The 26,229-nt window shown below is 37.2% G+C and overlaps 1 protein-coding gene across 3 annotated transcripts in view; it reads left to right on the top strand.

The window, feature by feature from the left end:
• DYNC2H1 (dynein cytoplasmic 2 heavy chain 1) overlaps positions 1 to 26,229 on the top strand; it is a 410,146-nt gene that overhangs the window by 284,780 nt on the left and 99,137 nt on the right. For 2 of the 3 annotated variants that reach the window (XM_067567730.1, XM_067567720.1), the window contains exons 83-84: positions 1,887 to 2,003; positions 18,524 to 18,733. In XM_067567730.1, coding sequence (XP_067423831.1) covers positions 1,887 to 2,003; positions 18,524 to 18,733 — 327 coding nt within the window. Of the gene's footprint in view, positions 1 to 1,886; positions 2,004 to 14,845; positions 15,081 to 18,523; positions 18,734 to 26,229 lie in introns of those variants that run through there. The other variant, XR_010923568.1, reaches the window with a different exon arrangement.

Raw genomic sequence — 26,229 nt, 5'->3', positions numbered from 1 at the left:
TTTGAAAACATTTTCATAATTTCATTGTAAAAAGGCCATTAAGAACAAACTGGTGATTTTCAAATCTGTACTTTTTCAGATAAATTTAAACAAGCCATTTATCCTAAATATTAAATGTAGGCAAGAAGTAAGACCCCAGCACTTCAGTGGGCTTCTCACAGGCAGACCACTGTGCTTGAGTGGAAGTCCTCTTTCTACAGCAAAATGGAGTATATAGACAAATGTATTTTATTGTAACATACTTTGACACTTGTCAGTTAATAGTGTTACTTAGAACTTTGAATTTTTGTTGTTACAATTCCTTATCAAAGTGATAATGAAACAAAAACAAAATTTTCCTCACTTAAATTCTCTACTGTACAGTCCGAAAGGATAACACATTATTTTGACTTAGCTTATGGAATATAAAAGCAAACTTTTCTTTAACATTTTTTGAGGAAATAAAACATTAACATTAAATAAAGTAGTGAATTTTTCACAAAAATTGGAAGTCTCTTTAGCCTAATTAAAAGCATAAGATGAAGCCTTTCCACTTTGTATATGTTTCTCTGAAGTTCTTATTCATTTTCTGTCATGTTTGGCAAATTTAAAGAGAGAGTAAATTATAGTAAATATTACAAAAGTTAAAATAACACTTCCGTGCTCTAGCAGTCAGTGATTCCTCATCCTGTAGCAAGGCTGATAAATTAGATGCTGTTTTTTGTTTCAGCCAAAGCAAATGAAAGTAATTTATCAGGGAAACAAAAGAAAATGAAACACTGCATCATCACACATTTTTCAAGATTAGAAAATCAATCAAAAATGCAGAAACAACTTGACTTCAAGTGCATGATTCTGAATGCTTAAAAATGAAATTGTCCAGTCTTTCTGAAAGATTAATGTATTTTACATTACAAACTTTAGTTCTTTGAAGTCAAGCAAAACAAAAATCACATGATCTGAAAACAATAAAGGAATTAACCATCTAAACCAACATATCTTGCAAGTCATATCAACAGAAGATCGCTTATTCAGCAAGACTGTTACCTTAAGAGCAGTGTCAGTGCCATACTGCATTGCCATTGAAGATTATGTTTAAATGCAATTCAACAGTTGGGCTTTAGAAGTGAAGAATCCTGCACATGTATGGTGAAATAATGGCCCCACTGACATCCCTGGGTGTTCTGCCATTGGCTTCAATGGGGCCAACTGTTCAACCGGGATATTTACAAACACGGAAGCACCAATGCTGAATTTCCCAGTGCCCTGTTAAATTATTCCTGTGCTAAATTATAACTCCAGTTCATCATCCATATTATCATAAACGTTTTTATATGTGTCTTTCCCTGAAATAAATGGAAAATAGTTTGAGCAGGCATTGGTAGCTAAATAAACAAGAGAGTTCCACTGGGAAATAAGAATAAACAAGTTTTAACTGATTTCATGTCCCTTCATAGTTCTGCATACCTGAGAGGTAATGTATATATTTTGGATCAAATTATGCCTTCATTTGCACAAACAGAGCTCTGATAAGGACAGAATTTTGTACTTTGTTTTACATTTTAGGGGAAAAAAAGGTTTTAATTAATTACAAACCTCATTAGTGTATAAGTTATAACTGGACACTAGGAATGTGACAGAGGTAAAGAAAGTGCAAGATATTTTTTTTAATGAACAGGGGTCAAATAATTAGCATAACTGGGTCTTGGGATTACATGTGTTTGGTTTACATCACAATATTAAAAATTAGTTGTACACAAAATTGTAGTCTATAGACAAATTTCACTTCATTTGCTTTTGTGTTTTATTTTTATAAAGGAGGACATTACTTTCTGTTTATTTACCTTATTTCTAATCCTGTTCAAGATTTACATATGTATTGCCTTCCTCTTCATCTCATTTCTCAGGTCATTTCACAGCTTCGGATCCTGAGCAGGTCAGTAACGGCTGGCTGCAAATTTGACAGAGAAATCTGGTCAAATGAGCTTTCTCCTGTGCTCAACCTATGGAGGAAACTTAATCAGGTAAGAAAACAGCTTGTTAAAAAAACTGCTATTTCTCTTCAGAAGTACATAATAATTTTAAAGTTAGGTTTAATATGTTTTTAATAAGGAGACACTACGACAATAAACGAAATGAAGTGTACTTGAAATCAGAAATATAAGGAATACAGACAGTTGGATTAGGTATAAGGTCCACGTCCAGGATGATAATCATCTTCACTGTCAATCTTTTCCTCATATTGACATGACTGCACAGTCCCAAAGTTTTTTAATAAGATCTCCTCTGTGGCTTTGAAACCTACATAAAATATGTAAGTCTCAAACTCCATCTGCTCATTTTCTATGGCATCCGGTAGAGATTATGTTAGATTTTAAAATACTGCAATTGCAAATTCACATCCTTTGATGTTGTTGTAATTAAAAAACTACTGACTCTTTGTGCAACTCTTCTCCACTCTGATCTCCCATGTATGTCTCAAGTTCATTAAGGTATAATTATTTTAATGTATTTGAGATGTATATAAATGAGATGCATGTAGAGCACAGACACTGATTTTTCTGTATAGTACTGTAAAATTACACAATGGTAGTTCTTGTAAGGAATTAGCAATTTTTAAAAAAATTCATAATTACAATTGTAAATAATACTGTCTATTAGATCGTTCTTGACTTGATTTATTTCTATAATCTGGAAAAGATTAGGGGCCAGATTCACCAGTACACTCTGACTACTTTGGATCACACCAGAAGTGCAAAGGAGCTATAAACATGGTTTAACTTGCCAGCTAAAATGGGTTTACAGATGCTTTAAGTTACCATAACAGCACAAACAGCATGAGCAAACGAGCATACTGATGAATCTGGCTGTAGATTTATATTGCCTTCAAACACCTCAACATTACATACAATGCTCTTTTGCATGAAACTGGCAAATCACCTCAATACCACTTACTGTAATATTGGAATTAATTGAGATGCTAGTCCTGATTACATGTGAAAATTGTTGTGATCACTCTAAGAAGAGGGAAGGATTTTTCTTAAGTGTTTCAAAAGTCTGATACTTTTCATCTGTTATATATAGTGTGTGTTATATTCAGAAATATAATATCTCAAAACACCACACATTTCACCAAACAGTGAAATAAATGGGATACCATTTTATATTAGTTATTGTTGACTCTAATATTTGCAGAACACATGGACAGTTCTGGGTTTTCTTTTTAATTACAATATTTGAGTAACAGACATGTCAACAGTTTTTTTATATGTTAATATGTCACTTTCTAACCTTTTAGTACTTGAGTCTTTTTAATCATGTTTATATTAAGATATGATTTTTTCAAATACTTGATCAATATCTTGTGAATCTTAATTGTAAATTAACATAGTTATTTTGAAACATAGTCTGATTCAAACTTTCCACCACTAAACCCCACTATTTATTGTGCATACTGTATTCTGTGTGATTTCTCAGGATTAAACATACAACACCTTCTCCATGAAATATCTCCATGTATGGTCTTTTAGACAGCAAGATTGTTTAACCTAGGACTATTTGACATATCTGAGGAATTATTCTATAGATGCTGTTCTCATATAAGTTCTGTGGGTTTTAGTCACCCACACTCCAGCGTATACACACATGACCAGCCATCTGCTGGAGTTAAAATCAAATGCAAGAGTGCTGGGGTAGAGGCATCCCTCTACTAATAATGATTGGTTAGCAGAACAAAACTCAAAAGGTTGATACCTATGCAGGATGGTTGTTGTGACCTATATGATTTCATTCAGCTTCATGAAGCTGATATGTGTTTGAAAAGATTAGCAGTTTAATTCTGTTGGACTTGCTGGATGTCAGCTGAATCTTACATGTTTCACATTTCTCAAGTGCTCCCTCAGTGGCCAGCTGGGAGGATGGAGGAAGCATAATCCTCTTTGTCAGTCATGGTGCCAGGTTGTGGCCAGATGCTAGCAACCAATGGCCACAGCAGCAGCCATTGCAAACAAACAGGCCAGAAGTAAGCCAGCAGCAGTAACAAAAACCTCTTTCTTTCCATCTGTTTTGAAGATGGTGACCTGGCTAGTTCCTCTACCTTGGAGTTCCTCTCAGGAACTTCTTGGTAAATCAGAAAGGGACATTTCTCTTTCAAAGTCACTGGCATCACCAAATGGGGTCCGATAAGGTCACCTTTGTACAAAAGAAGAACATCTATTCCTTTGGGCTTGGAAAGTCCACAATCCAAAAATATACCTTCAGCCAGTAAGTTCATAGATCTTTTGAGACATTTGAGGTCATGGGTCAATCCACAGGCATTATCTCAGCCATCATAAAATGTTGTGTCTCAAAAACAATTTAAAAAATGTAAAGCTGGAACTGAAATTATAGGGATACATAAATCATACATTCACTCTGCTGTGCCCTGGGAGGGACAGTTCCTGTTTTAAAGACAGATACTCATAACTTCCCCTTTGTATTTTGTTACTTAGCAGCTCAATTTTGAATACTATTGTTTTTACATACAAAATCTGGGAGAAAGGTTAGACTTTAATTCACGATAAAAACTAAAAAAGTCTGAATCAAGGCAAGGTTGACACACCTTTCTGCCAGACAAAGGATGTATTTACCTGTCTGCCTCAATTCACATGTAAATTAAGCACTGTGAGCCAGTACAATGGAAGCCCTCTTTGCATACTAAGTCAACATGAGGATGTGAAGTCAACATGAAGTCAGCATAACAGGGAATAAACTGTGGGAATGGTGTCGTCCTAACTCTGGTAACAATAAATTTTGGGGGATATAAAGAAAAGGCAGAAGACACCCTTTTGTCCTGCACCAGAGGAAGTAATCAGACAGTGTGACTACATTAATAAAAACAGGATCACAGCATGCCTTTGTTGGAAGCACGGTAAAGAACATTTAGGTGAGATAAGACTGCTTTTAGATTTAGGATTAATCTGTTAAGGTTGGTCTTTAGAAAGTGGGTATTGATTTTGTTTTATAGGTAACTTTTCTGTTTCCATTATCCTTACTATCTCTTACATCTTAATCTTAGATAATAAACTTATGATTGTTTTCCTGATATATATGTGATGTGATGTTATGTAGGAGCTCAGTTGAATCAAACAAAACAGTTTGTACTCTGTCACCTTGGGGATAGTTTCTGTGAGTAGTCAGTTATGGGCCTGGATATCACAGGGGAATGCGTCAAAGAGGCTTTGGGACTGGGCTGTACCTATTATTAACGTGCAAGACAAAGTAAGGGCTGGCATAGCCCTGAGGAAATGTTTTGGCTGGAAAGTAGACTGGTGGCATCAGGGAGTTGATACCCAGTTAAGCACCATCAAGACTCCCTTTCATTGGAGGCAGTGGGTAAAAAATGACTCTCAATAAGGGGCACCCTGATAATCCTCAACCTTACTTCCATCTTTGACAATTTACTGACTAAGTGGGTGGGGGAAGCAGTAGATGAGATATATAGTGATTTTAGTAAGGCTTTTGACACAGTCCCAGATGACATTCTCATAAGCAAACTAGAGAAATGTGGTCTAGATGAAATCTTTATAAGGCAGTACAATTGGTTGAAAAACCATATTCAAAGAGTAGTTATCCATGGTTTGCTGTCAAACTGGAAGGGTATATCTAGTGGGGCGCTGCAGGGGTCTGTCGTGAGATTTCAAACTTTTAAACATTTTCATTAATGACTTGGATAATGGAGTGGAGAATATGCTTATAAAATGTGCAGATGACACCAAGCTGGGAGGGGTCCAAGCACTGTTAAGGACAGGATTAGAATTGAAATAGGACCTTGACAAATTAGAGAATTGGTCTGAAATCAACAAGATGAAATTTAATAAAGACGGGTGCAAAGTATTACACTTAGGAAGGAAAAATCAAATGTACCATTACAAAAGGAGGTGGAAAGGTGGTAGTATTGCTGAAAAGAATGTAGGTGTTACAGTGGATCACAGTCTTGAATATGAGCCAACAATGGGGTGCAGTGTCAAAAAGACTAATACCATTCTGGGGTTTATTAACAGGAGTGTTTTATGTAAGCAATTGTCCCACTCTTCTTTGCCCTGGTGAGCCCTCAGTAGCGTAGTGTGTCTATTTCAGGGCACCCCACTTTAGGAAAGATGTGGACAAATTGGAGAGAGCCCTGAGGAGATCAACAAAAAAGATAAAAGGTTTAGAAAACTTGATTTATGAGGAAAAAACCTGGGCATGTTTAGTCTTGAGAAGAGAAGACTGAGTGGGGACCTACTAACAGTCTTCAAATATCTTAAAGGTTGTTATAAAGAGGACAGTGATCAATTGTTCATCATGTCCAGTGGAAGTAGGACAAGAAGTAATTCTTCAGCCAGGGAGATTTAGATTAGATATTAGTAAAGTCTTTCTAACAATAAAGTTAGTTAAGAACTGGAATAGGCTTCCAAGGAAGGTTGTGGAATCCCCATCACGGGATGCTTTTAGGAACAGGTTAGACAAAAACCTGTCAGGGATGGTCTTGGTTCAGCCAGAAGCTAGACTAGGTGACCTCCTGAGGTTTCTTTCTATTCTATTTTTCTATGATTCTTTGCTACCAAGATTCATTCACAGACTTTGCAATTGCACAATAAACTCACTTTCAAATCCCTGGCAACTGCATTCAGATCAATATCTTAATTCTGATCTCATATTTCCTTTTGGATTTTTACCCTACACCTGTGCTTATTAGTTACATATCTCTATCTGGTTGGAGTTGATGTCAAGGTTTTGCATTTGACTGTGATTGTCATAAACTGTATACGTGTGTGTTTTGTGGAGGTTCTCTGTTTGAATATGAAGTGAGTTTACTGTGCAGTTGCAAAATCTGTGAGTGTATTTTCACAAACATAGAAAAAATTGAACAAAACTTGAAAGAATATCTATAAATATCAACCCTTCATTATATACAGAAATAACTAATTAAAATTGATATATTGTAAACAATAAATATGTCACTAGCTGACATCTTAAACTGGATTTCTTATGTTGAATCTGTTGAAAACAGGAGATTCTGTTCCTTTGTAACCTCATCTAGGAAAGACAATTGATCCTTCAACACTTCAGTCCAGTCAGTGAGTGAGTCTGGTACTTTGTTAGATATACCTCACAAATGTCAGGGACCAGAGTAGCTAGGAACAGCTGCAGCCTGCTCCCTGACTAACTGCACTGCTAGGCAACCAGTAAGCCCAGCTGCCCTGCCTTAAAACTCTGAGTGGTCACAGCCCCTGGTTCGCAGCTGGTTTTTAAGCCCTATTTATATGCCTGGCCCCCACAGCAGCTCAGTGGCTGCTCAGTGCATGCCACAGTTGTAGCTGTGCTTGTCACTGCTCCCTGCATCCCTTTGGCTTCAGACTTCTGGCTCCACCTCTGGCTTATGACTCTGGTTTACCCCCTTTGACTCTGGCATTTGGTTTCTGCCCCTCCAGTACTGTCCCTAGGCTTGTTTCCTGGTCTCCACTAACCCCAGACTCAGCTCTAACAAGTAGGCCAAAGTCTCACCTTCACCTCTAGTCCTGACTGCCCAGGACACAGTTGGCAAAAATAAGTTTAGAGTCAGGGAATTCCATCTATCAGTCTTCTCTGGTATTTTGTGTCATTGAATCCTAGTTATTCTGAACATTGTTATTGAGTCCTTTATTCATATTACTACTTACTTAAACTAAGTCCAGAATTTTAAACTTAAGTGCCTGAAATTAGACACACAACTCCATATTTAGATACCGAAATAAAAGTGGTATGGTTTTTTTAAAGGTGCAGAGAACCCATAGCTCCCATTGAAATCATATGCAACAACTCTGAAAATGAGACCACTTTTATTTAAGTGTCTATGGATTTAAGTGTTTAACTTATCTGTCCAAAGGCCAGATCTAAAGCTGCTGTAAACTAGTATAGCATTGAAATGCAGTTATGCCAGTTTAAAGTAGTTGAGGATCTGACCTCAAAGCATAAACATAGCTGGCATACTTCATAGTAGATCAAACATGGATAAGGTATTTAGAAATGACAGTCATGCCAATCCATGAATTAATACCAAGGCAGTAGAGTCTGACTTACAATTTTAATTTGGCTAGGTCCTCAAAAAGGCCTGAGAAAAGTTGCTCTGTATTTAAGAACTCTCACTGCCCTTCAGGTCCACCATCTGTTTCTGTGTTTTCCTATAGGCACAGAATAGTTCTTATGTTTTTAAGAACATTCTTATGTTCTTATGTCTTTGAAAATTTGAAGCAGGTGAGTGTGTGCAGTTGCACATTAAGCATGAACTCAAGTGCATCTCTTTGAAGATAGCAGTTACTTATGAAATTCTTACATGTGCCAGGGCATATAATCATTAGGAAAGGTGGACATGGTTCTTCTCTCACTTTTGATATTAACTAATATAATTCCCAAAAAGAAAAATAAAATGACAGCAGTGTAAAAGTGGTTTAAGTGGGGAGAATCAAGCCCATGGTGCCAAAAATAGATTTTCCTGATGCAGCTTGTTTCTAAGCGCTTTTAGTCTACAAAGTGTGCGGATCTCTGGATGTAAAAGAAGCTGAAGAAATCTTGGGTACCATTTAGCTGTATCAGAGGTTAGACAGTCACAGCAATGTTCAGTAATAATGGATCTTTATGAACAGTGGTTTTAATCTAAATACTAATCTTAGTTTCAATTATATTTAGTTTTCATGCTAAAATAATCTGCATAATTAGTCACTGCAGATTTTTTTCTTTTTTTAATCAACACGATTAACTATGAACATATTTCTCTCTGGTAGTCATTTCAGATTGAAGAGTACTCTGTGAGAAGTCTGGGTTGTTTTGTTCTTAAATTAACCTGTGTTTGTCTAGTCCTTTGTCCATTATTACCATGTCACTTCCAAAAACAAATAAAGTTTCTTCTAAATCTCTGATAAAGTATCATTGTTATATTTCTTGATAAAGAAGACTGTGGAATTCATAAGAATTTGAATACAACTTAGCGTCTCATTAAGTTCTAATTAGGTTATATTTCACTATAGAACTTACCAACAAATTCTAAAAACACTACCAGTTTCTAAAACTTAATTCCAAATCCTGACCTTATATAACTTTACATCAGACATTTGTGGCTCATTAATTTATATTCTCTAATTTAGTTCCAGGATTCTGAGAAGTCAGTTTGTTGCAATCAACAGGCCTGGTCATGGTAAAGCCTTACTCACGTAAATAGTCCTTATAAGTCCCATGGATATCGGTGGGGTATTCATAGATCATAGAATCATAGGACTGGAAGGGACCTCGAGAGGTCTTCTAGTCCCATCCCCTTCACTCAAGGCAGGACAATGTAAGTGAAATCTACTTAGTTGAATGAAGGCTTTCAATTTCAGGCCCATACAAATGCAAAGTATGCTAATACATCTTTTAAAATGTTTTTATTTTTTAAAAGTCATTGGAAGTAAATTACAACCCAGGGAACTCTATGGGATTTCCCATATGCATAAAGTTTCTTATGCACCAACAGGAGTACAAGGTTGTACCTACATGGAACATTCTAAGGAAGCAGAGGAGGACAGTCCAGTAAATGTCCAGACCAGTTTTTCCCAGTTAGGTCAAAAGGGAGGCTATTTACTAGTGAGTTTTCATCATTTATCTGGTAAATTATTTTTTATTTTTATCTGGCTGGCAAATGAAAATCTTGTTTAGTGGAACATAAATAAACACTGTTTGCCAAACAATATACAATATTTTTGGCATCCTAAACACTATAGACAAGATTTTTGGTGTATGTACTTCTTTTGGTCTGTACACTCATGTGTTCAGTGTGTATCCATAATGAAAAATAGGGATGGATCTTCTGGTAATGCTGTTGGTTTTAAAACCCTTTTATCAGCATTCTAGTGACAACACACTTGTTATATAATATAATTAGGATTAATGAATGACCAATTGTATTAAAGTATCCTATATTTCTCTAAAGGCCTATGTTCTTCCATCTAATTAGTGTTAGCCTTTTTGTTAATAATATCTTCAAGATAAGTGCTAGGAAAACTGTACCACACTCTTATGTTCCTTGATAAAAGCACTAGTAGGTCAAAACACCCTTAGATCATCTAATTGAATATTCACTAACACATTCATTCTTCTGTTTCCTTAAAAGACTTCATTGACATAACCATACATATGTTTCTTTTACATACTTGACATTGTTTTGCATAGTGTCCATCAAAGACAGAAATATTTATCCTCAATCATTTCAATCACATTCCCAGTTATAAATTGGAAAATAAATGCAACTAATACTGGTTGGGGCCAGTTATTCCTGGATGTCATAGATGACCGTTTTCTTCATCAAATTATCGCTCAATCAACAAGAGGCGATACAACTTTAGACTTTGTTTTAGTAAATAGTGAGGACATCATTGAAGAGCAGGTCATAGGATCAGGTGATCATGAGATGATTCAGTTTACATTAAATGGAAAGATCGTCAAAATCAGGTAGTCAACTATGTTTTTTTATTTCAAAAGGGCAGACTTTGGGAAATTAGTGAATTAGTTAATGAACTCAATTGGACTGAGGAACTCAAGGACTTAAATTTGGAGGAGGCTTGGAAAAGATGTGGACAAATTGGAGAGAGTTCCGAGGACAGCAACAAAAATGATAAAAGGTTTAGAAAACCTGAACTGTGATGAAATATTTAAAAAAAAAAAAACCTGGGCATGTTTATTCTTGAGATAAGACGGTAACAATCTTCAGGTATATTAAGGGCTGTTATAAAGAGCACAGTGATCAATTGTTCTCCTTTTCCACTGGAGGTGGGACAAAAAATAATGGGCTTAATCTGCAGCCAGGGAGAAATAGCTTGGATATTAGGAACAATTTTCTAATTATAAGGGTATTTGTAGTGTTCGTATTATATCTTGGTGGCGGGATGGAGCAAACAGACAAAATTATTCAAAATTAGCTTATTTATTAAATGAGATAGTGAAAGAGAGAGCCTTCTGCAATAGTACAACAGAAGTTTCAGCACAAGTCCTAATACAAGGAGTAAAATACAGGCACAATCAATCATAAAAGCAAAAAGTAATTTATGACACATAGAAATGGGCATTTTACCCCCGGGCAGCCTCATTTACATAGCAGCAGTTCCACAGAATTTCTAGCACTATTGCTCAGATTAAAAAGAGTATGAGGAGGCTACAATCCACATAAAAGGTATAAAGTAACATTCAGCAGGTAGATATATGCATTTTACACCAGGGGAAAATGCCCACAATTATTGTTGTTGTTATTGTTAACTGAACAGCAGCAACACTTAACAAACCACAGAGCAAGGAAGAAGCCCACCAAGAGGACACCCACTGCGATATACTCCTGGGGGCCCATCAATCTAGGAGAGATAGTCCAAGAGGGCTTACAAGCATGTCTAGTCCTACCTAAGCAGGAAGGAAGATGCAATGCAAGAACGAGGAGACCCATGTTTCGTTCTGATAAGCGAGTGGCGACCAGGGAGCCATCCTGCCCGAGGTATCTGCTAGCGCTTCCACGGATCCACGGAGAGTCTCTTGGGAGGAGGGAGCTACCAGGCCTTCTTATACCCTTTTGCTATCACTGGGGTAGGTGACGCATATCTCAATCCCTACAGGGATTGGGCCTTATCTTATGTTCCATTAGTCTATTGGTGGTTAATTAGGGACTTTTTGGAATAAGGTAACGTTAGTTGTTTACTTCAAAAAGGTTAATCTTAATGCTGATACTACTTAATTTTATTGCTAAAACAGCGATTATTCTGCTGACCAAGCATCAGCAGATTTATATTTTTATCTCGTGGACTTTCCAGGCCTTATGACTGTTCCTCTTTTGAGCCGGGGCCATTTAGAGGGCAGTTTCTGGGCCTGGCTCCTGAGAGGCTAACTCTTGCTATACTTGCCATCAAAGCTTATACTTGCCTTCAGGGCCTTGCTCTTGTCAAGCTAAGCTGATTTCGCGTTACAAAATCTTGCACGCCCTCACAGTATTTAAGCTCTGAAATAGGGTTTCAAGGCAGATTGTGGAAGTTGAAAGTTTTTGGAAACAAGTTAGATAAATGCCTGTCAGGGATGGTCTATGTTTACTTGATCCTGCCACTGTGCAGGGGGCTGGACTTGATGACTTCTCGAGGTCCCTTCCAGCCCTACATTTCTATGATTCTGTTATTCTATGACTTACAGTATGTCAATGGAAAGTTATAAAAACAAGAAAAGAATAGAAATTGGATCTTGAAGCCAGTGAAGAGCCAGGGAGGTTATTTGGGTAGGGAAGCAATTTAACTATCCTACTTTGTACACATCAGGGAAGTGATAAACGAGTTGGAATAGTTTAGATGAAAGTTTAATATAGATGGAGTCATAGGTAGATATTTTATCAAAGGTGGAATAGAGGCAACATTGCAGGTAGAAAAGATGGACAGAAAGGTTGATGAAAGATTTCAGAAATATGTGCAGTTGGATAATAAGCCACATAAAAATGGTATTTGAGATTAAAGTTACAGATGTACCCTAATTGTTTTGGATTAGAAAGCGCACACTTAGCTTCAGCAGTTCTTTACAAGTTGCTCCACTTGTCCACTTCACCTCTCATGTCTACTTTTCACATGCATTTCTGACTCCTTCACAGGTGACTAGTCATAAAAAACATAAAATTCAAAGGGAAAACAGGTTGCTCACAGTATTTCCTTTTGGTGAGTTGTTTAGCTCTCACACATTGTTCTTGTAAATCGCCCAGTGATGCAGAAGTATAGGGACAGAGAACAGATGTGACAACAAGGTGGTTTGAGGATTCCGGGGGAAGAGGGGTGGTCCAGAGCCCAGGAGGTGAACAACATGGGAGAAAGAGGAATCTTTTGCCAAGAATTAGAAGAAGACTCTTATGATAGACACGCCCACTGTTGGGAAACTTATAGCATGCTTTGAAATGGATAATGCCTAGCACCTCAGAGAACTGTACTTTCAGGAAGTGCTTGATAAGATAGGATGCTATATGTGGAGGAAGAATAGAGCCTGAAAGTTCCACTGCCTTGGCTCTCTCTCTGCTTATACTTGAGCATTGAACAAATACAAAGAACAACTTTGATCCAGAAAGCCCAGAAGCATTTCTTCATCAAGCAGAGTATTTGATCACGGAAATTTATATCAGTCTAGTTTTGTAGATTCAGTATGTTGGGGGCACAGAGTAAATTAAAGTTAAAAAGCAAACTAAATTACTATTGTTTCATAACTTATATGAAATCTAAAGTGTATAGGTAAAGCCAAATTACAGATACTGGGCATTTATTATACAGACTTCTGGACAGTAAACAACTTTATTTAATTGTCTGTTGTAGACCTGTATTCTATATGTTGGTAACCATGACCCTGTCCCTTTATTCTTCTGCCAGTCATGGCCATACAGTTCCTTTAGTTGTGAGCTTGAGACCAGTGACATTGAAGGTTCCTGTTGGACTTGTAATGCATGCAAGCATAGATGAAATATAGAAGTCAACAGCCAACTGGACTGCAAAGCAGAATACCATGGGAGGGATTTAGAAATTGATTTCATCTAATTTCAGCAAAGACAGGGCCTCTAGTCATTTTCACAGTGGGTACTTCCCTGATTTTTAGTTTTAGTAAAGTAATGGAAAACGATGACGTGGACAAAAATATTTTACAAATTGGCAAAATAGTGATTTTAAGGTATTTGTGACTTATTGAAAATATTTTACAAAATTTACTTATCCCATGTTTAAGATTCAATACAATATATAGTTACCATGAGTTGAATTGGTTATCTCAGAACAGTTGCTTCAGAAATATGCATTGGGTGATATTCTGCATGTACAATAACATTTACAAGCTGTTTAACATCCTCTGAGCTAATAAATTAAGTGATTAATAGATATGAATTTTGAATAGCTTTAATGTAATCTGAAAACAAAAGTGTGAAATAAAAATGACAGTGGGTATTTGAAAACATGAATACCTTTAAGAGTCTTAGTTTTATATTTAAATTGTGAAAAGCTAATACCAGAATATTAACACTCTTTCTGTGTTTCCTAGTCAAAATCGCTGTGAAATAAAATCTAGTTTAGGTACTTCATCTTCTTGCAGAGATAAGTACTTGGAAATGTAATTCAGTTTGCCCCTTGTTCCATAAAACAGAGCATTACAAATATTTCAGCATAATGTAGTAGGTAGACTGTATGCATGATAGCACAGAATAAACAGTAAAACTGAAACTATTCAAGATATAAATACAATAATATTATTATTCATTGGAGTTGTAAGTGTAGCAAGATTAATAGATCTTCTGAAATCACACCTTAAGTATATTGGAAGGAAAAACCACTCTTTCATGGGGTACATAACTGATCTTGAAAAGTCAATAAACCAAATTGTATTTCTTTATTTTAGAGCCCAAGCACAATGAAAATCAGAACACATCCTCTAGAGCTATCACACACTATACCAGCTAGTTAAAATGTCTGTTCTTATTCCATGCCTACATACTGAATGATAAATTTTGATTGATATAAAGTGATGGTTTAAGTAGAGTCTTTTATCCCTGCTAGTTCAATTTTCTATTCATTATCTATTAATAATATGATTGCACTGCATGATTTTGAAACAATCAAGATCCTTAGAAAATTATGTCAGAAGTAATTTTCTGTTAATGGCTTTACTTAACTTTACACAACTCTGCAAATCACTCTTAAGAACATTCATTATTGCAGAAGAAGAACTAATTAGTTGCTTTAAAATTATAGCGTTAAAACCTTTTTGTACTAAAATCTGCATTACAGATTTACAGAGTGTAATTCTCTTACTTTAGCCTATTTAAATTTCAATTTTCTCACTTTCTTCACAGAAGCTGCGTTTGCTGACTCTGATAAGGCCAAACATGATCTTTAGAGATGTACCTACATGAAAGTCCCAAGTGCAAATACCAAAGAACTTTGATACGCAAATTCTGAACCCAGACCTGAATTTTGCAAGTGGCTTCTATAGTTAAAATGATCCAAACCAAAAACTCAGATCCAAGCATCCCCAAACTTTTGTCATATTTGATAACACGATCATTTTGAACACATCTTCAATGCTAAGTGAGAACTAGTACCTATCAGCCCAGCCTGTACTGTTTGTTTCCCAAAAATAATTAAATACTGCTAAGTATATTTACAGCACTGTGCTAAGAAATAGATTGGCAATATTTAATAGAATACCTCTATTTTATTTACCTGTTTTCCTTATAAATACACTTCCATATATGTTTCCCCTATCTTGTTTTGTCCCTCCTAGTTTTTCCTCTTTCCTTTATTGCTTCATTAATACTCTCACCAAGAAGCTTTCTTAGTGAGATGGGCTTTTCTTTGGATGGTCAATTGATATCAGTACTGTTTCTTAAATGCTTGAAAGAGGTTTTTGCTTCACAAGCATGACTGAAAGTTTCATTTTCATAACGTATAAATACAGCATTTGCACACTCAAGATGTCAGATTTCTGGGCCTAATCTTCAGCTTGTGTAAATCATCCTAGTTTAATTGATTTCACTTTAGCTAATACGTGAACTCAAGGAGCTCAATCTATTTAGTTTAACAGAGAGAAGGGGTGCCTTGATTACAGTCTATAAGTATCTACATGGGTAACAAATACGAAATTGGCTCTTCAGTTTAACTGAGAAAGGTATAACATGATTGAAGTTGAAGCTAGACAATTTGAGATTGAAAAGAAGGTTTACATTTTTTAACAGTGCGAGTAATTAACCATTGGAACAACTTTCCAAGAGTTGTGGTGGATGTTTTTCTAAAAGATATACTCTAGGAATTATTTTGGGGAAGTTCTATGGCCTGTGTTATACAGGAGGTCAGACTAGATGATCACAGTAGTCCCTTCTGTCTTTGGAATCTATGAATACATGAATATAGCTTTCATTTGTTGGACTGATTTTGGTGGTGTTAATAGTAGAAAAGGAAAAAGAACAATGTTTACATCCATGTTGTGTGCCTTACAACTCCAACGTTGGTGATATAGAAAAATAAAAAAAACCCAGCAAACAATAATCTCCCCCCCCCCACCTCAAAACTTAACATTTGTATAATCCAGTTGTTCCCAACCTGTGGCCCAGGGGCCAAAAGTGACCTGCGGGGTCTTTCAAAGTGGCCTGCGGCTCCCCTCCTGCTGACTGCAGAAGGGAGCTGCTACCTAAGGACCCAGGGGGAGCATGTTGCTGTGGGGCTACAAGACCAATGCAGGCTGCTTGCTGCAGCCAAAGGGACAGGAGATCAATACTCCCCTTCCCCTGGCTGTAGCAGGAACCACGGCAAATGCTCCGCCTAGGCCCATAGGCGCTGGGGTCCCTGCTGGAGGTCCCCTGGCTCCAGCAGACAGCAAAGTTCTCTGCCTGGGTCCCTGCAGGAACCAGAAGGAGGGAAGCACTGATCTCCCATCCCCCTAGCTGCAAAGGAAGCCATTGCCTAGGGACCCAGGTGGAGCGCATGGGGCTAAAGGACACATGCAATTTCCCTACTGCAGCCAGGGAGAATGGAGATCAGCAATGAGGCAGCCTCCTCACTGAGCTCCTTCCATCTGGCTGCAGTGTAGGCGGTGGGGGGGAGGCTGCTGGCAGAACAGCCAGAGCCCACCATGTTTGAGGAGGGCCAGGACTCTAAAAATCAGTGCCTTCTGGTTTATCAGCCACCAAGACTTAACTGCCAGGCCACATGCTTCAGTGTATAGTGACACTCACTCATCTACACTAGTGCTTTGTCTATGAGTGTATGACATACTGTGAGTAATTTGTAGGTGTAAAATAGTTGAATGTAAAAATGAGCACAGTAGCATCAAACATTTACTTTAAATATGTAGTAATTTGTAGTCCTTAATGGTGTACACGTCAATACATTGTTGCTCCTTCAGGGCTGTAAAAATTATATTTGTGGCCCTCGAGCCAAAAAGGTTGGGAACCACTGGTATAATCCATTGACAATTGCTAATCTTTCCACAACTATCCCAGCACCAGGTTTGAAAAAAGGTAGACTTCTGAAGAGAGAAGCTTGTAAAAGGAGCATGAGGGCATGGGTACTCTCTTGAATCTGGAGAGTACACAAAGAAGACCAACATCTTTGATTTCCCTCTCCTGATTATTTGGGAGAGTATCACAATTGGCCCTAACAACGAGAGTCCTGTAGCACTTTAAAGACTAACAAATTTAATTTCTGCAGGCATAAGCTTTTGTGGGCTGTAACCCACTTCGTCAGACATCTACAGGACTCTCGTTGTTTTTGCTGTATGCAGACTAACACGGCTACCCCTATGGAACTTTTCACAATTAGCCCTGTTTTTTCTGCGGGTTCATGATTCTTCCAGCACTGCCAGGTACATCCTGTTCCGTGGAGTGAAGGAGCGTGAGATCATGTCAGCAGATCTTCCACAGTCTAAGACTTTCTTCTGGTAGTGTCATTTGCCTCTGAGCTGCTCTTTATTGAAAAAGGAAAATGGGAGGAGTGGGGCTCAAGAGAGGGAAAGTGAGCATGAACAGGGAAGGTGAAAAGAATGAATAAGAACAAAGAAAACAGTATTTCAGTTATTAGCAAATAGAAAGTTTAATGGCTTCATGGGGGAAAAATTGGTTGTCTGGTAGAAGAAAAATGCTACCAAATCATTATAAACAATTTAGAAAAATAAAAGCTTCATATACGTAATATATGTAATAACCATATTAAATAAAAGACAGTGCTTCAATGAGAAACACATATGGGCAGTATGCACTAGCAAATATATGACTGGAACCAGGACCCACTACTGCACTATAGACTCTGAATTCTATGAAAAAAGTGACAATATGCCTGAAATTGCAAGTTGTATCTGATTGAAATGGCAGCTGTCTAAAGTAATGTATTAAAAAAGTAACCTGATATTTTATCTTTTCTTATTATGGGAGAGCGAGGATCTGCACAATGTTCTTTACTTAACAGAACAGTCTCACTACTTATATAATTAATTTTTAAAAACTGAGTTCATATTCCATTCTGAATTAGTGCTTCCACTTTAACATTGTCATGAATCTCCATAGTAAAATCTTTCATTGTATTATAAAAAAATAAAGATACAGTGACAGAAAAATACTGAAGAGAGAAAATGTTAAAAGGACTGGATATACTTAATAGAGTGTATGTCCCGTACATCCTGTCTTACATTAAAAAGACACAAAGGTCCAGTGGATAGGACTTTGGACTTGGAGTCAGCGGACTTTTGTTGTATGCCTGGCTTGGCCACTGACCTGCTGTAACCTTTGGCAAGTTATTTTACACTTCCATTTTTCTTTCCAGTCTTTGTCTTTTTTTTCTATTTAAATTGAAAGATCTTCAGGGCAGGGACTCTTTCTTACTATTGTTTTCATGCAACGCCTGGCACAATACTACTGTGAACTACTATACTACAAATATTAAATTATCATAAATGAGAGTATAAAGAAAACAATATGTAGTATAATATTATATTTGTCTCCTTGAATTTATTAACTGAGCATCATACATTCTTCTTTTAGAACTCCAGCCTGATTCATCAGAAGGTATCTCCTCCTACTGAGCAACAAGGATCTCCAATCTTGTCATTCATTATTCTTGAACAATTCAATGCCATTCTCCTAGTGCAAAGCGTCCATCAGTCACTTGCAGCTCTCAGCAAAGTCATCAGAGGCACCTCACTATTGAGTTCTGAAGTACAAAGTCTAGCAAGTGCTTTATTAAACCAGAAGGTAAGTTAATATTTGGGAAAAAACATGTATACATTTAACTAAGCATTATAAATCCTTATTCTATAACTATGATGACATTGAACAAAAGTCTGCTAAATTCAGACACGAATGTACATTTATTTCACCATTTGTTTGGTTTGTTTGTTCAAAATTGTCATTGGTAGGTTAGATGCTTCAGGAGATTCCTAATCAAATAGGGAACCTTTCACCTTAAGGTCACTTATAGTTCAAAACTAGTTAATTGTTTTAGCACCAACTGTTAAATAGCTAGTTTCAATCTGTTACTTAGTGGTTTAGTTGTCTGCCTTACAAACAACTGCCATACTACTTGGTTTTCATAAGTAGTAGGCTCAGGAGAGAGTCCAAGAATTAAAACAGAGCTACTTCCTTGTACCTAGAAGTTTAAGGACATTGGGAGTGCAACCATCATGCCCAGAAAAACAGCTGCTAGCCATGTTGCACATTTTCTGTGGAAAACAAAGGAATTCTATAGTTAGTGCTATCACTGTGGCACCTTTGATTTTGAGGGTTAAGGCCTGAGAGGTGCTGAGTATGCGCAATGCTTTATTGACATTAGGATAAATAGAAACACAAAACCCCCAAACCACTCAACTGTCCTGAAATATACAAATATTACTATTTTAAGAAATTAACTGGCTTTTCAGAATGAAAACTAAGAAAAATATTGGCTTTAAAAATCAGTGGAGCTTCTGAGTGTATTATGAACCTTAACTGAACTTTCTCTATGAAGGATATACAAAGCTAGTAGAATTAATGATCCTGGAACGGTATTTCTAACTCATCCCATAAAATCTCACAAGCTAAATCATTCATGTTATCCCTGAAAAAGGTAACACATACTTTGTATAAATTCAGCACTGCCTCCTTTCTGAGATTTGATTTTATGATTAGAAGTATTAAACAGAACATAACAAACTCCATTGCAGCCTTAAATGCCTTAGGACCCATCTGTTCCAGACCCAAACTCTCAAGATTACTTGGCTCATAGCCTCCTGTATCTGTCTCCCCAAATGCACATCTTAGAACAGTGGTTCTCAACCTTTCATGACTACTGTACCCCTTTCAGGAGTCTGATCTGTCTTGCGTACTCCAAGTTTCACCTCATCTAAAAACTACTTGCTTATGAAATCAGGTATAAAAGTACAGTTTCACAGCATACTATTACTGAAAAATTGCTTACTTTCGCATATAATTTTGCATATACTTTCGCATATAATTATAAAATAAATCGAATAGAATATAAATATTATACTTACATTTCAGTGTATAGTATATAGAGTAGTATAAACAAGTCATTGTCTGTCTGAAATTTTAGTTTGTACTGACTTCACTAGTGCTTTGTATGTAGCCTGTTGTAAAATTAGGCAACTATCTAGATGAGTTGATATACCCCCAGAAGACCTCTCTGTACCCCAAGGGATACGCCTAGCCCTGGCTGAGAACCACTGTCTTAGAATTTCACTACCTTAGTGCCAATTGAGCATTCAATATCAGGCCATGTAGGACAGTCTTTGTCTTTTCCACAAGACATTTTGGAAAGTTTATGGTGGTAACAGTAACTTTCTGTCTTCTTTTGGAGGTTCTGTGCTCCCCCCAGTCTTCATCAACACATATAGTCCAGGATGGACTTGGGCTGGTCTGGATGGCTTACTTAGACCAACAGACAGCTCATATTTCTTATGTCAATGTTTTGAAGTTTTTGGTTTGTTTGTGAATTAAGAGAAGTCATTATAAGGTAAACTTAAACCAATTGTAATAGTTCTCACAGAGTTTTCACTGATTTAGCTAAATTGATTTAGAAACTGGTATAATTAAATAGGTTCAATTTCTATACGTAGACTGATTCCAAGTTACATTCTTTTCCTCAGTTTTTTCTGTGATGTGCAGTATCTTGTTTCTCTTTTGTAAAGAAGTATAGACACTTAGTACATGTGCCAAAACAGAAAGAGGAGAATTTTCACTCCATAAGGTTTTTAAAATGACTCTTGAAACCGGTGCATATTTATATGTTAGACAGTAACAGCTGTTACCTGTTGGATAAATAGTGAGCATTCACAAATAGTCAGCATACCATACTAATACAGGAAGATTACATTCGTCCCACATTCAGAATCGTATGTAGCTGTCTGACATTTAGATTTTGCCACTTTTATTTGCAAGCAGCTTGGTTTTAAAAATAGCATAAAATCTTAATAAAATTGGTAATAAAGGACATAGTATAGAAAAAATAGAAAGGAAACTAGAAACTCTTGCTTGTCCTACTTAAGTACTGAACTGACTAGCTACTAATGTTTCTGCATAGGTTTAACTAACTATCTGAGACCTCTTCCCCACCTTTATATTCAGTTTCTAATTAAAGGGAATAGAAGTTTGTTAAAGGGTTTGTCTACACTGGGTTTTAAAACCCACAGTAGTGAGTCTCAGAGCTTGAGTCTACAGACTCAGATTTGTGCTACCGCATTAAAAATGAGTCTCAGACTGGAAATTAAGCTCTGCAGCCCAGAGGAGGTGGGCTTCAGAGCCAGAGCTCCAGCTTCAACTGCAACATCTACATTGATGTTTTTAGAGCCGTATGTGGGCCATGATTGGGGCCAATAGATCTTTTAACACTCATGAAGATTGGGTGAGGGAATGTGATAGGGTGTGCTCCACACATTGGCCCTGCAAGAGCTGAATTGGGCCAGGTGGGCCCAATTAGCTAATTAGGCTGCAAACGGGAGCTCTAGGATGGAGGCAGCTAATTAGAGAGAAGCTCACCTGTGAGGGACAGGTGGAGCTTCTACAAAAAGACAGGAAATTGGAAACAGAAGGGACTTCAGGGAAAGAGTCTTCAGTCACTCCTTGGGAGAAGGGAGGCGTGCTTGGGGGGGGCTGCAGATATGAGTTGCCTAAAGTTACTCCCTGACAGGAGGGAGTGAAGAGACTGGCAAACCCAGAGCAGTGGGGAGGACCAGGAGTTATTGAAGTGGCTCAGGGAAAGGCAGCAAGGTGCAGGAAACAGACCTTGGCTGTTGTGTAGAGGGTCTCTGAGCCAGAACCTGGAGAAGAGGGTGGGCCTGGGTTCCTCTGTCAGTCACTGCAGGAGTGGCCCAATGAGGCATGAAGCAGAAGACTGCCTGAGATTGCTGGAGAGCAGGAACCTTGATACACTCCCCCCTGGAAGGGGACACTACAATAGTGACCTGCAAAAGAGGACAGCTTCGGCTTCTGAGAGCAAAAGAGGGGCTGTACAGGAGAAACTGATAGGGTGTAACCACTGGAAAGAGTGTCGGCCTGACCAAGCTAATCCCCAGAACTGCCAGGAGGTGGTGCCTTCCAGCTTTGAGTGGAATTATCCATCAGAGGGGAAATAAGCAGGTTGTACATAGTTATGATGTGATGAAATGAAAGAATATGAAACTAGAAAGAGCCACAAAGATTCATCACATCATACAAAACTATGAGACAAATAAAGAAGTCAAGAAAAGAACTTAGCTGCATTGAAGTTAAGGATGGCAGGATGTGCTATGAAAATATCCTGGAAAGGTGGATGGAATACATGAATGAACTTTTTGATGATTTTGAAAAAATAGAAGATACAGACATCAAAAGAAAAGAAAAAGCACTACGTAGTAAAATATGGGAACTAGAAAGAGAATTAAAAACATAAACTGAGGAAAAGTGACTGGGGAGGATGGCATTGCAACTGAAATGTTAGAATGCCTGAATGAAGGTTAAAAAACTTAAGTGTTGAAACTTTTTATTCAGATATACATACCAGGAGAATTTCTGGGGGACTTTAAGAAGTCAGTCTTTATTCCTCTACCAAAGGTTAATAATGCTAAAGAATGTGAACAACTGCAAACTATAAGCTTGATAAGCCATACACTTAGTTTTGTTGAAAATTATTGGCACACAGATACCTCTCCATCTTGTGACAGAATTAGTAGTAGTCAATTTGGTTTCTGCCCAGGAATAGGCAAAAGGGAGGCACTCTTTGCCCTGAGGATCTTATGCAAGCATGCAATAAATGCAAAGGAAATTTATATGTGCTTCATAGATTATGAGACAGCATTTGATAAAAACCAACATGACAAGATGATATTTATTCTTGAGGAATATAATATTGATTCTCAAGATATACAATTAATAAAAAGCCTATAATGGAGACAGAAAACAGCAATCCAAATGAACTATAAAGTATAAAGACGAGTATGACAGGTTCAAGGAAGATGTGGAACTAGAAAGCAACCTTGATGGACAACTAATTAACGTATGTGTAGAAAGTATAATGAGGGAAAGTTTAGAAGACACCAACCAGGGCATACATGTCAATGGCATATAAATCAACAACATAAGATATGCTAATGACCTAGTTTGCATTGCTTCTATTAGGGAAGAACTTCAGAGCATGCTTATTGCTGTGAACAGTGTCAGCAAGAAATACAGAATGATGATCAGTGTTAGGAAGACAGAAGGTCTGATAATAAGTAAACACAATGATGCACAAGACAGGCAACATCTATACCTTAATGGTTGAATGGTTGAACAAGTGAATAGGTTCCCCTATTTAAGGAATGTAATAACAAGAGACAGAAGATATGATGAAGAAATCAAAAGGATACTGCTTTTCAAAGAATGTATTTAACAACTTCCAAAGACTTCTGTGTTGTTGAAAGTTAAAACTGCATATCTGCTATATGTGGTCAGCTCTCCTGTATGGCTGTGAGAGCCGGATGCTTAAAAAAGGACACGGGGGGAGACTCAGAACATTCAAGTTTTGGTGTTCCAGAAGAATCTTAAAAATTATTGGATAACTAAAACTACAAATGTAAAGGTAATGGGAAGGATACATTTTAAAAGAGTAAAATTACTTGATACCTTACATAAAAGAATAACATCTTTCTGTGAACACATAGTTTGCTGATTGCAGAGTGACTCATTTCCAGACTCATGCCATCAGGCAAGATCACGAGCAAACCAGGAAGAGGAAGAAAGAGAGTTAGTTATGTCAGAAATGTCCTGAGATAAACTGGTATCCAAAGGAATGGAAGTTTTACAACTGTGTCATGACTACAAAAGATGGAAGGTGGTTGTTGATAATGTCTGCATTAGAGACATCATTTGACGAAGATGATAGAGTTACTGCAGCTGAATACACAAAGGCAATGGGTAATGAGTCCAGTCTATCTCTACTTCTCATAAAAACCTTAAATACAAAAAGTATAATTCATTTGAAATCACAGACATAAGAATTCCTTGCAAAGTAATTTAATAGATCATCTGAATATGATTTATAAATTGAATATGCTTTGACATGTAAATAAAGGTAAACTCTGGAATCCTTAAATGTTTTTTGGTATTATTAGCAGTAATAGTAATGCTAATGTGAAGCTCATAAAAGATGTTGTTGACACTGTACAGTCAAATAAGACACAGAAACAAATTTCATCTCCCTAATACTGTTGTAAAACTCATTCACACCAGTGCAAGTGATATCAGAATGTGACCTGCAGTCACTGCCCCAAGGAATTTCCAGTCCAGGTTCTGTAAGACTTAATATGATGGAAAAAGAGAAAATGCCAGACAGAGGATTGGGGAGAGCTTAACTTAAAAATCTAAATTAAAAAGTATGTTGCTTTTTACCAGTAATTGTGGCTGCTTTCGTTACACCCTTAAATATTGACCATTTTGTGCACCTTAAGATAGTGCACCCTCGCAATCTGTCTTTGGATATTCACCAGACTGAGGGGATCCAGATGCTGAATCCCTATGTGCTTTAAGCTTTGAGTTTGAACAGAATCCATGCCTTGTCCCTAGCTTGGGATATTCTTTCTAGTACCCCGTCCTGAGAGCTGAGACCTTTGCGATCTAACAGCCCAGCCCCTGAGACCAGTGCTGATTCCCCAAACTTTCTCAAAGCTTAAACACTCCAGCAGCGTGGGTGTTCTGGGTTCACAGGATACTCTTCAAGGGCAGATGAAATAGGTATAATACATAGTACACACGGACTTGAAAAAATCATTGCCCTATATTTAATAAAATGAGAAATACATAGATCTATCCAAAAAATAATAAATCCTACACACATTTCTCTGCCTCAGTTTCCACACCACTACATAGCACTCTTTGCACTTGGGTCAGAGGCCTCTGGGGCATCCTGGACCCTTCTGTTGCATCTGATAACTTGGAGCTGCTCTGAACCATGCAGCTTCTCTGTCTAGATCAGCTTGCTTTCTCTCACCTTGGTTGGTCTTCCAGCTAAATCCCCTCCCCTGCTATGAATGTAATGCCTGTCTTCCTCTCTCCTGCCCAAAACTTCCTGTGTCTCTTTGTGAGTCTTCCCCCTAGGACTTGTTTTTAAACTTCTGATTTGTTCCCATTGTCCCTTTTATCCTTAGTGGACAATTTTCCACTCTCTCTACTTCCCTCTCCTGTTAGACAAGTTGGAGGAAGTAGCTTCTCCTTGCCTCAGCCAACAAATTGTCATTCAGCTGTTATTTAAGGTATAAAAACTGACTGTTGTCCTTGGTCTGACAGAGAGGATCTTTATAGTCCTGCCAGTATTGATGGAATCCACATTTACATAGAGGCATTAAAAGATACAGTTGTTTAATAATAACAACTTCATAATATTAACGAGAATTCATAAGTTTGACAGACAGATTTCCTAAGTCATCACAACTTTGCTACCTAAGAAAAGGTAGATGACGTGATTACAACTATTTTCTCCACATTGTCCAGTATCAACACTACTGCAGACATGTTTGTAGACTATTAAAACCAGTGACTGTAAACTAACACATTCCATAACTAGTAGTTGGTTAATTGGATGCCAAAGATATATTTTGTTCCATCAGCAACAGCTGATTGATTAGTTGTGTTAATGCCAAGGCATAGGTATTGAGACCAGCTCTAGTAATAGATCCAGAAATGAACACTAATTCATATTAACTTACGACTTGTATCTCAATGTGAAGAACAATTATTGTTAGAAACATTAAGTATTTGTAGAACTATCAGTTTTTTCATTAAAATGAGTTCTGTACTAAAATTCTATGTTAGTGTTGTCTTCTAATCATTCAGATTTCCAAGGTACAATTAATGTTAGCAAATATTTACAGTACAAACAAAATAAAATAGTACTGCTGTATTACCAATATAATTGGCTCTTTAAATACTATATTTGAGTATATAGTATTGGTAGAAATTGGTGCATATGTGTTGCAATGCGACACATTGAATGCCAATGATATGCACAATGGTCATTTTTTAGGATTTTCATTTACTCCTATTGCCAATCAAGAAATGTGGCTCATTTGTGTGCTTAAGAGAGACTTTTAAAATAATCTGAGAGTGTGAATAGCGATGAGGGCCAGAAATTGTCACAAAAATGTGTCAAAGGGTTCTATGAAAACCTTAGCTTTCTCAGCCTTCATCAGTCCAATGTTTATGATATTTTGAACACAAGTTTTTTGTTGTGATGGGTTTTTTCA

The sequence above is a fragment of the Emydura macquarii genome, unplaced genomic scaffold (genome assembly GCF_026122565.2).
Source record: "Emydura macquarii macquarii isolate MOO-44397 ecotype Brisbane River unplaced genomic scaffold, CSIRO-AGI_Emac_v2 contig_318, whole genome shotgun sequence".
NCBI lineage: Eukaryota > Metazoa > Chordata > Testudines > Chelidae > Emydura > Emydura macquarii.
This window is presented reverse-complemented; position numbering and strand designations above follow the sequence as displayed.